This window comes from Falco cherrug, chromosome 6 (assembly GCF_023634085.1).
Source record: "Falco cherrug isolate bFalChe1 chromosome 6, bFalChe1.pri, whole genome shotgun sequence".
NCBI lineage: Eukaryota > Metazoa > Chordata > Aves > Falconiformes > Falconidae > Falco > Falco cherrug.
Window position 1 is genome coordinate 82182751 of NC_073702.1, and position 16157 is coordinate 82198907.

General features: G+C 47.9%; 1 protein-coding gene across 5 annotated transcripts in view; it reads right to left on the reverse strand.

The window, feature by feature from the left end:
• Positions 1-11952: 11952 nt before the first annotated feature.
• The window catches only part of LOC114015199 (uncharacterized), a 28614-nt gene continuing 24409 nt past the window's right edge, over positions 11953-16157 (reverse strand). For 3 of the 5 annotated variants that reach the window (XR_003558990.2, XR_003558987.2, XM_027801491.2), the window contains 2 exons: positions 14117-14283; positions 11953-12782 (listed from right to left, as the gene is read on the reverse strand). Coding sequence is in view for 1 of the 5 variants with exons in the window: in XM_027801491.2 (XP_027657292.2) it covers positions 12551-12782; positions 14117-14283 (399 nt within the window). In the remaining 4 variants the exon portion in view is untranslated. The other 2 variants (XR_003558988.2, XR_008732827.1) reach the window with 2 other exon arrangements.

Sequence of the window (16157 nt, forward strand, 5' to 3'; positions counted from 1 at the left end):
AGAGACAGGTCCAATAAGGGCTGTAGGTGCCTAACTTCTTAATTTAGATACACCCATACAAAACAAACCTCCTCTTCAGCTGTCGCCCAACTGTGGAGAGGCATACTGCTGAGAGGCACTTAAAGTTCCTCCAGCATCCTACATCTGTCAGAAGAGAGGTTGGTGGTGAGGACCTATTGACCTGTGCCACATCAGGACCACCCACCAACGTGTCCTGCCAGAGCCCCGCTTGATGGGGCTGAGCTGGGAGCAGACAGACCTGCAATGGCTGGCCACAGGCTGAGCTAGCACCGAGGGTTTCCTCTGAGCTTACGGAGGGAGAGAGGCACCCTCTCACAGCACTCCCCACCTATTTTAGGATAAATAACCTGTGGCGGTGGCTACCTCTCTGCTCACTGTGGACCAAGTCATGATGGAGGAACTTACACTGAACACCCCGCTTCTGGACAGCTCAAATACGATCAAGTCCTCAAATATTCCCAGCAACATAAACACCAACTAGGTAACAAACCATGGCCAGGAACAGGGTGCCTAACCACACCGCAGCGGGCTTGCCGAAAAGGTGGGCTTGCATGCGTCACCCACATGCGTGCAGAAGGCAGGTTAATGTGGGCTTCAGATCCTTCTCAAACATCTAGCCCACCACACTGATGGGCTTTTGCTGCTGCCACATGCACTGCTACCCACAGCAGCTGGTTTGAACATAGTACTGTGTCTGCCCAGCCCTACAGCCACAATAACGTCCTACCCATTGAGGATTTAAACAGTGAGAATACACAAGTCCAGCTAAAAAGCGTTGGGAATGTCTTCCTCTTTCTTTTGAAAAGCATGTTCCAGGAGAAGATCTGCAGATTCAGCATTTTGCAGCGAGTTCTGCTAAGGCAAAGACAAACTTGGCATTGGTGCTCCATCTTCTGTGCCATATGCTTTATTTGTCTGAGTGTTGTTTTTCCTGCAGGGAAGGGTGGATTGGCAGGAAAAGAAATTCATTAAAATTACTTTGGTTGGTTCTTTGTGCTGGCCACCATCTCCATTTTGATTTTTATTTCTCATGCCCAGAACAATCCTGAAACCAAGACATCCTCTCCTGGAGCACAACAAACGCTCGCAAAAGGAGTGTCTGAAAGGCCATGCTCTTTGGATGAGCCTGTAAAGGTTGCAAGTTGTGGCTGGAATATTTCTAAAGAGAGTGGTAGAAACCAAGAGGCTGATAATAAAAGGAGCACGTGTTATGAAACCAAATACACTGACATGCTGTGCAACAACCTGGGTATTGGTAAAGGTACCTTATTTGCTTATGTGCAAGGCACTTGCCTAGTTTTGCAACAACAGGTTTGTCAGAGGATGCTTGTACTGAGCTACCTATGCCATTTTGCACTGCTTGTCAGATAAATGGCAGCCTTTTTAATGGAAAGACAGACATTTGATTATTTTAGGTTCAGGGATTCTGGCCAATTCCTTCCCAAAAGTGGCTGGGGTTGAATAGCCAAAGAAAATTTATGCACTTAAACTTAATGGGGCTTAAACACTGCAAGTAACAACATAGAACTGGACAGAAGCCTGAGGGGGTAGCAGAAATCTCCAAGACAAGGACTTTGCTCAGAGAAACTGCCAGCAGCTCCTGATAGGGGGCATTATGAATGTATTTGCATGTTCTGCTCTTTAAATGTATATATTAGTTTAAATTAAAAGGAAGTCTGCATTCATTCTCAGAGTCCTGTGATCTCCTTGCACCAAATCATTTCCAGGTCTCTCCATAGGCTGTTGCTAGTTTCTATTCACCCATACAAAACAAACCTTTGAAGGGTTCAACCCTCAAAAGGAGGAAAATTAACCCAGCAGCCACAGGCAAACAGGGTGGGACATTTGGCTCCCACAGCTTTGGAGAAGCTTCCAGTTTGCTGCTGGTTTAATGCCACGGTACTGGGGAGGTACGCGGACAAAGCCCTTTGCCTCTCTCCTTTCCCTGGTGGTGAGTTTAGGTCCAAAACCTATCCTATTGCCATCCTCTAATGCCTGCAGGGAAGAAACAGTCGAAAAATTTTTTTCAGAAAGATGAAAACTGCGTAGACATCCTAGAAAATGTTCCTCAGGTAGCACTTGTTTCACAGGCTGGGTGTAGGTGTCATTCGCAGACGAGGCTGAAATTGGCTCCTTTCATGTCCTAATGCACCGTGAATACAAAAAGGAAGTGTCGCCTGCACATACGAAGTGCATATATCGTTCCAAAACTTTTACCTGTCCAAACAATCAGCTCTTAAGACCTCTGCCCGAGTTTCAGCAAAAGGCAGTAGCGCCCAGAACAACCAAAGGCTGGACTGAGGCAGCTCTGGCCCCGTCCTTCTCCAGAAGAGCCTCGCTCACCATTTTAGTGCCCCTTCCTTCCCACAGCACCAAACCGCCCGGTCAGCCTGCCCAGTCCCCAGGGCGAGCACAGGGCGGCTCTGAATGGGAAGGAGCTCTTTCCCAGGCTGGAGAAGAACGAACCTGTAAAGCCTGCCTTTTTTTTTTTTTTTTTTTTTTTTTAAGGATCATTTTGGACTTAATGACAAGGAAGAGAAGAGCGCACAAGCTTCGGTTTCTTCTATGATTTCAAGCTCACAAAAAAATGTTTCTGAGATGGAGGAGTGGGAAGGAAAACAGCATCTAACAGCTCCTGCCTGGGACAGGGGACAAGGCAACATATTTGGCAAAATAACCTGTAGCAGCTGCTGAAAAGGGCTTAACATGGGGATAAGAGTGAGTAGCAAACAAGATGCTGGTTTATAAACTAAGGGGGTGCCTGATTTTGACCTGCAGAGAGGTGAAGAGCATCGTATAATAGAGCAGAAGGAAGATGGCTTCTCTCTGCAGTGTGCTGCTGGGACTGAGCCGTCCTCTGAACAGAGAAAGCAACTGCAGGCACTCGTGTGTCAAATTGACGCTGGCATACTGGAAAGAATCCAGTAATGAACATCAACCAAATAACTAAAAGGACGATTAAATAACTAAATAGTACAGTTGGGGTAAATAAGTCCCTAAAAGGGAGATAAAATCATTTGAGGCTGTCAGCATCAAGGAGAGAGTGCTGTTTGCACAGCTCTAGATGAAGCGTAACAAGAAAGGAGAATACCTCTTCCTGCAGAAAAGGAAAACGCAGGCTTGCAGTAAGAGCTGCTAGCCCCTGCCACTGACTTCTGCAGCCCTCTCAACCCCCTGCCAAAGCCTCCGTCGGTGTGGAGGTCGTCAGGCGAGCAGGGAGGAGTCCCAGGACTGCTCACAGCCACGATGACAAGACTTTCCCACAAAGCAACCTGCCACATGCCACGTGTGCCACACACCAGCAGGGTCGGGGCCAGCATCCCCATCCCCTGAGCCTTCTCCTCCCGCAGGGAAAGGGAAATCCAACGTGTTTCTCTTCATGCTTTACCATCACTAAAATACCATTTCTCCTTAGCATGCGATTCAACAGCAAACCACAAAGTAACCAGTAAGTCTGCAAAACAGCAGGTCCACCCCTGGAGCCTGCACGTGCCGTATGACAAAGGCAGGTCGGTATTCGCCTGTAGCGATGGGCTACCCGAATGCGTAGCGGCAGGGTTGCACGTGTGCATGTGCATCTTTTCTGGTGGGGCCATCCACAGAGCCCAAGTTTCTCATTTCCCCCTGTGAGCACTGCCTGGAGTTAAAGTCGCTTAACACTTCCCATTAATGACTGCTTTCCACTAAGCACAGCTTTGCCAAAGCTCAGCTGCTTGAGCTCAAATCCTCCATGCTGGATGTCTGCCTCGGGCAGACTCTTTCGGTAATTTTTAGTTAAAATAATTCAACTGTCTCCTAGAATAAGATTAGCAAGATATATGTTAGCTTGCTCTGTTCAATTCAAGAGATTAAACGCCTCTATCTTCAGAGGCTGGCACCGATATTCAGCCAGGGAAGGGGGATATGCCTCCCCAAGGGTCCTAAGTCTTCCCGCCTGAGGTAAAGTCACAAGTTATATAGAACTTCACTCTGCACGTGCCTGATGGGGGTTTGTTCATGTTTGGCAGATAATTTATCTGAGGACTCCATCTGTTTTGGTCTTGCTGCAGGCCAGGGACACAGATGCTGGCTGCCATCACCGTCAACGAGGGCTGGAGTCCACTGTGGCACAAAGGCAGAGCAGGGATCCTCTCGTCCTGCACAGCTACAACGAGGCAGGACAAGGACCCTTCCCCAGTCAGCCTCTACTCACCTGCTGAGGACCTTCTGCCCTGGGCATTAACAGAGGTAGAGCTGTTGTGAGAAAAAAAAATAATTACATATGCATTTGATCCTGCAGCTAAAAGCAACACTATCACGATGCCTGTGCGGATGGCAGCCGTGCTCAGGTGGCAAGGGCAGTGTTAAATCAGGCTTTTCTAACTGCTGAGCTCTTGACCCTACAATCTTCCCATACTTTCAGTCTGTGTTGGGATTGTGTCATTTCCTTGGTTTGCAGGTGGCAATCTGAAACAAAAATGCAGGAATCCCATCTTGCAGCATCACATCAGCCACCACATGACTCAGCGGCAGGACTGGCTCTTATTCTCAGATGTTAATTCCATCGTGCTTGGTAAGCAGAATAACTGGGAATACTGAGAGCCCATCAACCTCCCCTGAGGGAGCAGGCAGGAATGAGTCACAGCCTGTGCCAATGGCTTCCCCAAATATTTGCTGACAACAGACAACTACTGCGCAGCAGATACCCCTGGTTCTGCTGTATCCCTGGTTCTGCAGGAGGTACAATCTGGTGGGGAGACACACTCCCAAACCTGACTCCCCCTGCTCTTCCTGGTCCTTCCAGACTGTCTTTTGCCTTGGTCCTGCTCCCCTGTCCAGCTCCACATCTGACATCGGTCCCCTTCTCCAGGCAGGGGGTCCTCAGCCTTTGGACTTAGGACTACTGCAGTAGGTCTCCTTCCCTCTCTTGGCCAGGTCCCAGCCCTAGTCAACATCAACCTTCCTGTGTGTTTGCCTGAGCATTAGCAAAGGAGCACATCCGAGAGCATCTCCAGGCTCTGGCCCCCAGCACTGCAGCGACCCAGCCAGCACAAAAAGACAGTTTCGAGGAGCTGCTGCTCTGCACCTGCAGCAGGAGGCTGCGGCATGCCTGACACACTCTCATCTGTAATTCAGCCACCAGACTTGAACAAGTCTCCGCTGAGCAAGTGCCTTCAGAGAATTCAGTTTCTTCAATTCTTAAGAAGTTTCTGTTGAGTATCTGAGATCTGAGGGTTGGGGGTTTTTTCTAAGGTTTCTTAGTTCAACTTTTCTTTTTTATTTCCCTCATGAAGAACAACCAAAGGCGCATTCCTGATACCTGCCAAATTTCAAGCCTCTCCTGCAAAGGCAGAAAATTCTACAGTTTCTCAACAGATCACTTTAAGAACATGTTTGAATATGAAGAAAAAATTGTTTCTCTCATCTCTCTCTTGTAAGCATGAAAAACATTTTTTGCTGAAACTTCCCAGATGCATTCAGCCTGAAACAGACACCCAGCACAGCTAAGCGGTAAAAGTTTTCAGGGATTTACAGCCAATGAAACATTTGGTCTTATAAGAGATGTTGGATAGTCTTAAAACCAGACAGAGGCACCAAAGTCATCAATTACATGCAATTTAAACTGAGCTTCTGCTGAGCCAGGGGTGAAATTGCACGAATTTGATGGTAAATTCCCCGAATTTGGGACTGCTTTTGCACTTTCTAAGATGGCCACGGTGAAGGCACTGGTTCCCTTTGGAGGTGCCTGTGCTCTGCCACAAGCTGCCTAGGCAGACTGTTTGGGGTCTGGAGAAGCTTAGTGGGTGGCTCTCCCCAGGACCTCCACCGGCTCCGCACGAGCACACTGTGGGACCCGGAGCTCTTATCTCCCCACCTCCCCAGCACTTGGAGACCTCCGGGCAAGACTACTTGTCCTGGAGGGACACCAGGGTGATGCAGGTGCCAAGAAGTCATGTCACCGTGCTCAGCGCTTGGTTGGGAGCTAGACTTGGAGTGCTGCTGAGCTGGGCAGGGGAACAAGAGCCCTGGCTTCTCAGATTTGCTGTGTACTTGTGGATTATTTAGAGCCTGGAGTAATGGGTACCTCAGAAAACCCACAGAGAAGGGTGCTGCCAAACAGAGGGAAAGCTGTGGGTTGTTGTTATTTTGGATCAGGCCAAGAAGAGTGCATCACTTCGCAGTGATGCTACGGCATGACTAACTGAGCCGATCCTCACCCCATCTCGTGGTCTGTCGCTCTGCTGAGCACTTCCACCCGCCACTGGCTCTCTCCATCATGCCATCACCCTAAAAATAGATCCTACACACATGCACAGTGCTCGTGCCTGCCTTGCAGCCCCCGCCACCCCTCTGGAAGTGCCTGCCAGGCCAGTGCAGCAGCTCTCCCTGCATGGAGTCACCGGCCAACACTTGCCATGGCACCATGCCCACATTGGGCCACTCTTGCTCAGGAAGCATCTGTGCAGCGTGTGTGATCCTCTGCCACCTCATTTTCAAAGCACAGGCAAAGCCTCTTCCTCATTGTGCAGACAGGAGCCAGGTAGTTGGTCTGTGGGCAGACAGGCTCAGCCCTTCCTTCCCCCCTTCCTCTCACCCCCCACCTTTTCCAAGGATGCTCCCAGCACGCCTGCATCTGCAGTGGAGCCACAGAACCTGCAGAAACACCTCTATCCCTGCTCCAGGGTTGGCTTCACCTGCAACCAAGCAGACAGCAGCGTTTCACAGTGCTGCTCTTCAAACCCCTCTTTCACAGCCACACCGTGATGCCTGGTCCTTCCGAACGGGAACCTGCTTGTTGGTTTTTGCTGATGGCAACAGAAAGGAGTAGAGGTGGGGAGTGCTTGGGGGAGGACAGAAGTGTGTTTTCATTTCTGTGCTTTCGATTTTGCCTGGGCAATATACAGAAAAGCTGCCGCTATGCAGGTAAGATGGTGTGGCCACTGCTGGGGCAGCAAGGGGGTGAGCAGGTGGGCCCATGAGCCCAGCAGTGCAGTGCAAGGCACTGTGGCATCGCTCCACGTAGGAAACCCATCTGCAAGTTTTCACGTGAATAATTAAAACCCAAGCCTCCTCACTCTTCTCCAGTCCCCAAGCCCTCCCCACGTTTCCCCTACAATTCCATTTTCAGCTCTCTTGCTTCTTTCCACTCCCATTTAACAGATATTTTTGTTCTTTTGGCGGGGAGCATCCCTATACTGAGATGATGAGTTTATAAGGCAGAGGGCTACAGCAAACGCCTCGTGAAGCCCAGCCGCTGGCCCCCGGCCCCCTTCCTGCCCTCCTCAAAGTTCACACGGTTTAGTATGCAAGCTTCCTGCTGCCTGCCCAGCCAGCTCACTATTGACAGGCAAACTGTGCTCCTCCGCTTGGCTCCCAGAGAAGAATAAGTATAAAAAGCCCTGAAAGTCTTGCTGCTGAGCCAGCAGGAAACTCAAACTGCTCTGAGCATGGGAACCAAGAGAACCGCTGCGGCCAGCACAACAGGTATTGTTTGGGAGGAAATCCTGGCAGCAGGCACAACTGCCTACACACACACATATATTTTATATATATATATAGATATATGTGTGTGTGTGTGTGTGCGCGCGCTTACTGAGGGTTTGGAAAAGGAGAAGGATGGGGAAGTGTACCAGGAGAGAAGAATAGATCAGCAGCTACATCCAAGAAAGAATGAGAGCTGCTCAGCCAAGATAAACAGCCATTTCACTAGTCAAATAACTGACCCATTTGCCACACGTTCAAACCATGTGGGACCTCAGGGTGAAGCAATGTCTCTGGGCTTGGTCTCTTGACAGGTCTCTCTATATGCCCGTTTTTGTTTGCATCAGAAGTGCGTTTATGAGGCAAAGCTCCTGTTTGTCCCTCTTGCTATGTTTTGGTTTACGTCAAGGAGCAGTTTCTTTTAGCTGGATTCCCTTTGAGAAAGGAAAGCAGGAGATGGACTGCAGGAGCACACCTCCTGAGCTGCAACCCCTGATGACCATCCGGTCCCTGGGAACCAGAATGGAGGCAGTCTGATGTAAATCCCCTGACATATCAAGCTCTCAGCACCAAACAGGCACCTCTATGGATCTGCTCCCACTGCACCACACCAACTGCTACCATAGGGACAGTCTATCTGCAAATATGGTAAATCTGAGCACAAAAAAGAAAAGGAAGAAGGAAAAGCTTCAATTACATAACTTCTTTTTTCACCAAAAAGAGAATAGAAGCTCAGAACCCCCACATTCACAAAAGGAGTCGTAACATTTGAGTTTGACAAGACTATAGTGATCGAGAGGTATTTGAATTATGTGTCCTAGTCTTTCTTGATAGTGATGCTATAAAGAAATAAACCTGAGAGCAACAGGCCATCCCACCCAATTCAGCATCCCTTGCAATCATTTCAAGGAGCAGCAGCTGTGAAAACCCCAGAGAAGAGAATGTGTGATCCCCAATCTCATGCCATAAGGAGGTGGATAGAAGAGCAACACACATGCCTTGGAAAGTGATAAAGTAAGCAGAATAAAAGGGCCAAACTTCAAGTCAACATGAAGACAACATGCAAGTGACACATCAGCCTTATGGGATTGATCTTTCTTCCCTAAACACTCCAGACTGAACAGCATTACGAGCACTACCAGCCAAATGCTCAACATTTATGCATAACCACATTTCTGAATTGCCTTAAAGCTTTCTGCATTAGGATTTTACTCACTACACAAAGAGGGGTGAGCCATGAATGTCAGATCTGGACTGAGCTCAAACTTCCTCAGATGGCTCCTTTTGGAGAAGAGGGGAGTCAAGCTGGGGTTCTGTCCTGCCCCCACTCTAGTCGTAGGACCAGATGGATGAGTACCTGTGCAGCTGAGGGCATTCCTTTCATTTGGTTAGACGATTTTTGGGGTAGGAAACATCAATGCACAGGCTTGTTTTGGATAAACACCAAAAAGCAGTTTGGGAACTTGGCCGAAACAAGCTAATTCTCCGGAGTCTCTAACACCAGTGGAAAATGTGGGTAAGAGCTTACCTCGGCTATTAGCAGCTTTCCTGTAATGGGTTTTTCCGGTGCTATATGGGAGCTCGGGGCTACTCAGGACTTCTGCAGTGCTCCTACCTCTGAAAGTCCACTGCAGGGGCAGGAGCCTGCTGAGGGAGGGAGGATCTGAACTCTCACCTCCTGGTCTCCCAGAAGAAAAACCCTCCAAAAATTAATGTATCTTAACGCTGTGCTAACTGCCTTGATGTCCCCGGTTTGCGGGTGCTGAGCAGCAATGACAGCCAGGTGAGCTGTCAACAGCCGAGCAAGGGGGAAAAGCAGCTGGTCTGTGCACAAATAACCTGGGATGTTCAGAGCAGCCACATGGAGTCAAGAATGGAAAATGTGACCAGTCCTTCGTGGCAGGTGGAACAGAGTCATATGCAGGAGATTTTCACCGGGAGTGCAAAGCTCAGAGCTTCCCACCAGCACTCCTCCCTGTTATGGCCACCTGGAAGAAAACAAACCAGTACCCCAGGGAGCAGCAGCCCCTCAGCCCCCCACCGATGGCTGGTTTCCAGCCTGCAGAGTGGTGACATGAAGCAGAGGCACCCGCTCCTCTCCTTGCCCATCCCCACTTTGAGGAAAGGGAATTAAATTGCAGCATTGCATCCTCGAGCAGCAGATGGGCTGCACCGTGGACCGCTCTTGCCCCAGGTAGCATTGCATGCACACTGCGCCACAGGCACAGCTGCATGGCTTCCCTTTGCCCTTACACAAGTGCAGAGCTGGTCATGGAGCAAATGAGCAGCACGGAGCCTCGAGGGTCTCCGTGGGATGAGCAGAGAACAAACAGCCCATGCCACCACAAGTGCAATGGTCGCTGTGTCACCCATATCCTCCCACACGAAGCATAGGGACTGAGGGAGCAGGACCTGTGCTGGGGCTGGAAAGCAGACCCACCTCCCCAGGGCTCAGGAGCAGAGGGAAAGGGGTGACACCCCCTCAGCAGCAGGCTGCACGGGCTCTCACACACAGCCTTGGCACTGCACCTCCGTGTTGACCAGGAAAATTGGCTGCTGTGGTGTTAAGCCCCATTCAGTCCCCCAGGCCCATTCAGCGCGTTGCTGGTGGGTGGACTGCCAGCGAGGCGGGCACCCATTAGCAGACACTGTGAGCATGGCACAGCCAGCCCCTCACATTCAGCCCTGCCAGGTGGGACATCCATCAGCGGCTTCAGGGAGAAAGGCCCTGCGTGTTTGCCGGCGTATGTTACAGGAGCCCAAAGAGCAGCACACAACTGTGAAGCAAGACAATACTTCTGATTTGAAGGGGAACATTTCTTCCTCCATTAATTATTTCCCATACTATTCCTGGCAGTGACCTTCACCGGGAAGGAAAAAAATTCAGATTTGTTTTTATATCTTTTATCCGACTTCCTATACTAAAGCCTCCGGCTAGAATGAGTCACATTTATATCAGCCATCGCATTATATTATGCTGTATCAGTGCTGTTACCTGTCTTGACTTCCTCACCATTCGGGTTTGTTAGCATTAAACTAGGCAATTTGCTATGCTTAAAGATTACCTGCCTCAGTGGCGGTGCCCATAATACCCTTGTTTCATCTTTGGAAGTAACGCTGTGAGGATTACATTTGAGAGTGCTGGCAGTCCGCCCTGGATTGAAGGGAAATTATCCTGGTTCTGTGCAAAGAAGTGTCAGCCCCTTGCAGAGCAGGCATCTCTTCTCCGACCCCTTACAACGAAATCCCTTACGTGCACCGCCGGCCTTTGACGTACCTACTCACCCCTTTAGAGGTTCCTAGCATTGTTTCTGCTCCCTCCATGCAACAGAGTTGCATGCTGAAATCACAGCCCCCGAGATGCAGAGAGCGTTACCACTCTGGGTGGGAGGCTCACCCTCGTGCTTTCTCATCAGCCATCGGGCCCAGCTTCCCCTGCCCAGCAATTTAACAAATTAACAAGGGAACTCCACCAGGGAAGTCTCAGCGACTCGTGCCCCTCCAAGAGGACTTCCCACAGAAGGCAGCAGGCTGGTCCTCAGTCTTTCATTTCATTCATGCTTCCTTTCTTCCTCTGCTTTATAAACACAGTGCTCACAAAGAGTCTTTCGCGTGAAAGAAGCACTTGTAAGCAGGTTAGCTTCCAGGCATTTTGTTTTGGTTTTTGTTTTTTTTTTTAAATGTGCATTTGGACTGCGGCAATGGCCCAAGTCTCCTGCCAGAGCTGAAGCCGTACCATGCCAGGAGCTGTGTGAGTGCCCAGCAAGAGTCCTAGCCCTCAGCTGCTTCCAGCCTAAAAGTGAAGCAGTCGATAGGTTAAAAGCAAAATGGTGTATTAGAGGTTATAACATAATCACGTACCTGAAAAGGAGTTTGATCTTCATCCTACAGAATCCCAAGGAATCCCAATCAAAATGTAGGCACCCCACAGAGACTGAACATTTTTGTCTCCCACACAAACGCTGTCATTATGTCCCCTCCATCGCGGAGAGACCCCTGACCTGCAGCATGAGGATGGAAGAAACATTGGCTGCTGGCTGTCCAGAGGACCTGTCCCACCTCTCAGCCGTGGCTCACGGCATGCCAGCTGGGCCACTGTGGAACGCACAACCCTCTTCTTTTAAGCAAAATAGCATCGTGTCCCTCAGTGTGAAGGCAACTAATTTAAGGCAAATCGCAACAAGTGTGACAAACAGCAAGAGGTAAGGAAGGCTTAAGGATACTTCATAAAAGTATGTTTGTTTTGCTGACATCCCCAGAAAAGGTCATAGTCTGGAAAGGGCAGAATGTTTCCACAGCCATTGTTCTTCCTAGTGCAAGTCTACTTGTTTTTCCGAGACACGAGAAATAATCACTGGGCTTGAGGCTATATCACATGATTTTAGTTTTAAAAAAAGAGAGCTACTTTCAATACATACATTCAAGCCTATAAATAAATATGTAAATGAATAAGACACATGAAAACAAATATGATTTTTCTTTACATTTACTGCTGCTTTCATTAAACCATCAGAAATTGGTATAGAAAATTTCCAGTGGCTGATTCTCACCCTGAGATAACAGGTATGCATCGACATCCATTGCAAAACCACCTCTTGACATTTGTAAGGTTTGTTGGTAGAGGAAAGGAGGCACACAGGCCCTCACAAGCAAGCTCTTATTCACAGGTACAAAGCTTTTTTTTCAGTGATGAATTAATCCTTTCAGAAATGCTAATATCAGCACTTATACAAGGTGGCCAATGTAAACAGTAACTGCTGGTTCATTATTCTTTTTGGATCCTTTGCCAATTTGCAGATCTTCAGAGTTACTGTTGAAATAGGCAACATTTTGTTGGAAAAGAATGAAAACGCATTTCTGAACCAAAATCTACTGATGGGAATAGATGACATAACAATCTCAGGCAAGGGCTTCTCTGTGAACCCGACTAGTGTCGGGAGGAGAGAGTAAGAAGATGGGGATTTTGATACTTGGATCATATCTCTCTGCTTGCATTCCCCCAGGAGATTTAGTACTACCTCTGAAGGCAGCAGCCAAAAACATGCTTTGATGTACCTTTCATCTAAAGCTATCTACACTGATAAATTATGTTTGTGCCGTTGAAGCACTGAACCAGAGATAGGGCTTTTGTTCCCCTTCTACCACAGGCTCTTGGTGTGTCCTTGGAGAAGCAACGGGAGTTTGTGTGCCTCACACGGGCCTCTCGCAGCCAAGTAGAGGAGAGACTGCTTTCCCACACAGCTGGCTGAGGAAAGCTCTGTGCATCATGAGATGGACAGGTCCCATCATACTGAGTCCTCCTGAAACCAATGAAAACAAATTGACACCGGTCAGATTCAAGCTACCCTAACATTAATCATATGAATCATTAGAAACAATTTTTTTCCGTTCAGAAATTACCAGCAACAATCTTCTCTTCTGGGCTTACTGCTCCTACAAATGAGTCAAATAAAGGACCATTTGAAAGGTTGTGATTCATTTCAGTGCAAAGCGACCAGCTTTGCTTTGATTGCCGGGGAATGTGACTTAAACTAGGCCAGCTGACTTTGTCCTGAAGAGGACTACAGTTGCTCACATGATCCTTAGCACAGCCCAGCTGTGGATGGTGACCTCTCTGGCTAAAGCCCACAGGACATTCAACTCTGCCCTAGGACATATGCCCCGATAAAGAGAAAATAGACTGGATGGAGATGGAGTTGTCAGAAGAAACTGTTGAGGGCAGCAATAGGATTCCAGAGCAAAAGCACTTCCTCAGATCACTGGGGATAATCACCTTATTACTTGCACTCTTCTCCCTCTGGTAACTGAGTACTGCTGGATTAAGCTAGGGAAGATGGGGGGATGCAGGAGCAAGAAGCAATCTTTTTTGGTAAGGGAAGATGTACAGTAAATAACAGCTATGAAGTCTCCCTCGTGTGTTGAAGACATTATAATTAGGGAGTTTTCTTCCCAAAATCAGGCTTTAATGGGAAGCAAGCTTCACACTTTCTAAAGGAGTACTCTACAATAAGCTTGTTAAGCTTGGAAAGTGCTTTGGGAGCCCCTGGGATGAAAGGAGCTCTAGGAATGAAAGCTGATATTTACGATTATTGCTTGAAAGGAACAGAGAGGAACACTAATGTAAAATATGAATGGCTGCTGGTGCTAAAAAACGTATCGTTGACTTGGTGCCAAAGAAGATAGTCCCAGCTCTCAAACCTGGATGACAAGGATTTAGGAGGTGCAAGAAGTGGAAGAGACTCCTGCAAAAGGAGAGATGGCAAAAGCCAACCCAATTGAGGGAAAATAGGTGTCTTAAGGTTTTTTTCTTTTCTTTTTTCTGAAGTACAGGCCATATGATCTCTTACCCCAGCTCCACCAGCCAAAAACAGACACCTGTTAACCACTGTAAGTACTGCTGGTTTGTAGTCCTCTTAAAGGAGGCACCTATAGATCCTTAAGGACAGGAGGGGAGAAGAACATCATCGGTAAGTGGCCAAATGCTATGGATTGACCTGAGTAGGTTCCTATCTTATGGCATCAAAGGACTTAGAAGCAGAACCACTCCAGGCTAATGTAAATTAAACTCCTCTATTTTAGAAAGCTATGAGAGAAGAGAATCAGGCTAACAGGTTCTGCTCCTGCAGACACCTACCTGCATACCCTCAGCCTGCATGAATCTCTTCTGTTGATTTTACACAGGGCATCTGGCTCCCTAATGCGGCACTCTACATCTCCTAGAGAGGACATTTTTCCATCCAGGCCTGATATTGAGATGTCTTCACCTTCATTTCCCAGTCTTCCACTTTTCCCTGAGAAGAGCTAAAAGAAAACTGTTCGAGAGAGAATTCTATTTCTTCACTTCTTCAAAAACAAGCTTGAAAGTGACTCTAGTGCACAAAAAACCTTCAGAGCAAAAACCCAAAGGATATCAAGAAGTGACTTTTTTTTTTCAAAAAAATATAGCAGAGAACACAGCATGCACTAGAGGCTGAACATTAGTACCATACACATTTAAATCAGATACAAGGTGCAATTTTTATTTTTTCTTTTTTAATGAACAAGCGTGACTAACTACTGCAATGAATTAACAAAAAGGGCTGCATTCTCCAAGGGAGAGGGATACCTTTCAGAGGCATGCTTCAAGCAGAAGGTTAGTGGGCTAGAAGAAATGGAATGGCTTTAGTGACAGGGAGATCACCAATTAACACCCCACCCGGGCTTGCAGCTCTCTGTGTCACTTGGGGCAAGCCTGGCAGCCTCTCTGCAGGCCAGCCTCCCCCTTTCTAATCTGGCTGTGTCCCACATCAGCCAGGACAGCACTGTGACCGTGTTCTCTGGGTTGCTGAAGGCCAAGCAGTGCCCTGGCCTCGCCTCCGACTCTGGAGAAGTACCATTTCACCAAATCAACACTAAGTGGACTGGTGTGTACTAACGGCCCCTCCTCGGCGTGCAGCTGCTGTGCTGGCACGTTGTAAGGGGGGGGCGAAGGTCCCCTTGCAGCGTGTGCTGCCGGTGGTACCCAGGCTGGGGCTGGGGTCCGGAGCACGCTCATGCAGGCTCCTCTCCACCAGCACCGCTTCTTCTTCCTGGCATGGTCTAATGCTGATGGATCTGTATTAGAAATAACAGAAAGTCCTTGGCCTTTATTTTCTTTTCTTTCTTTTTTCCTTCCCTTCAGCTATTTAGGCCAACTCTGGATAATCACGCTTTCTAACTTATACTCAGTCACTGCCATGGCAACCATTTCAACATGCAGTTCATAGACTACCTCTGAGATGTACAGCCCCTTTGAGAAACACGTACACCTTGATGCTTCAGGAGAGGCATTAAGAGAGGAGAACTATTATCTGCTACGCTGACACATTTTTCTACAGTCTTACCTCTGGCAGCACGAGACTCTTTTAGCTCTGAATAGCTCATCACTTGTTCTGTGCCCTTTCCCTTTCCCTCCCCCCTAAATAGGTTCTTTAAAAACTGACACAGATTTATGGAGATGAAAAAGAGAAAGTGTAGGAAGGGAAATGCATTTGGAAATTCCACTCACTGGCATCTAAATTCACCCTTGTAAGAACGCTGCAAAGCCTGTCCTGTTACTGCTTTGAAGGAATTCCTGTTTTGTTCTGTTGTGTCAGGGCTGCATTTGTCCAAGCGTAGAGAGCAAGATCTGAACAGTGCTGAAAAAAAATCTATCTGGAACATATAGGTGCATTTTTCCAACCGTCACCCCTGAGGATCTTGCTCAAGATCTACTGTAACCAGGTTTGCTTTTGACTAGCCTTGATGCCTGCCCCTGATACCCAGCCAGCATAGGGAGGTGCTGCAGTGAGGTGCTACACAGGTGTCTGCCATGCTGGTTACAAACGGATCATTTATTCTGCTCACACTTAATACACTCTTCTCCCAGGCACAGTGAGAGGGGAGGCTCTGACTGCCAGCAACACAGTATAAAAAAAATCAGGTTTTGTTTCTTTATATGATTGTGGCTGGAAGTGAGTGTATATTCTTTATATGTATATATTCTTTATATGAGTGTGGATGGAAGAACCTGATTCCACATCTTGAATGTTTTCTTTTATGTGTTTATGTGTATAGGTTCCAAATATGTATATAGCACATGTAGTGTTCTGCTGATCCTTATCGGGTGTAATTACACAATCCATTCCTTTCTCCTCATCTTCTTCTGTGCTGTTATC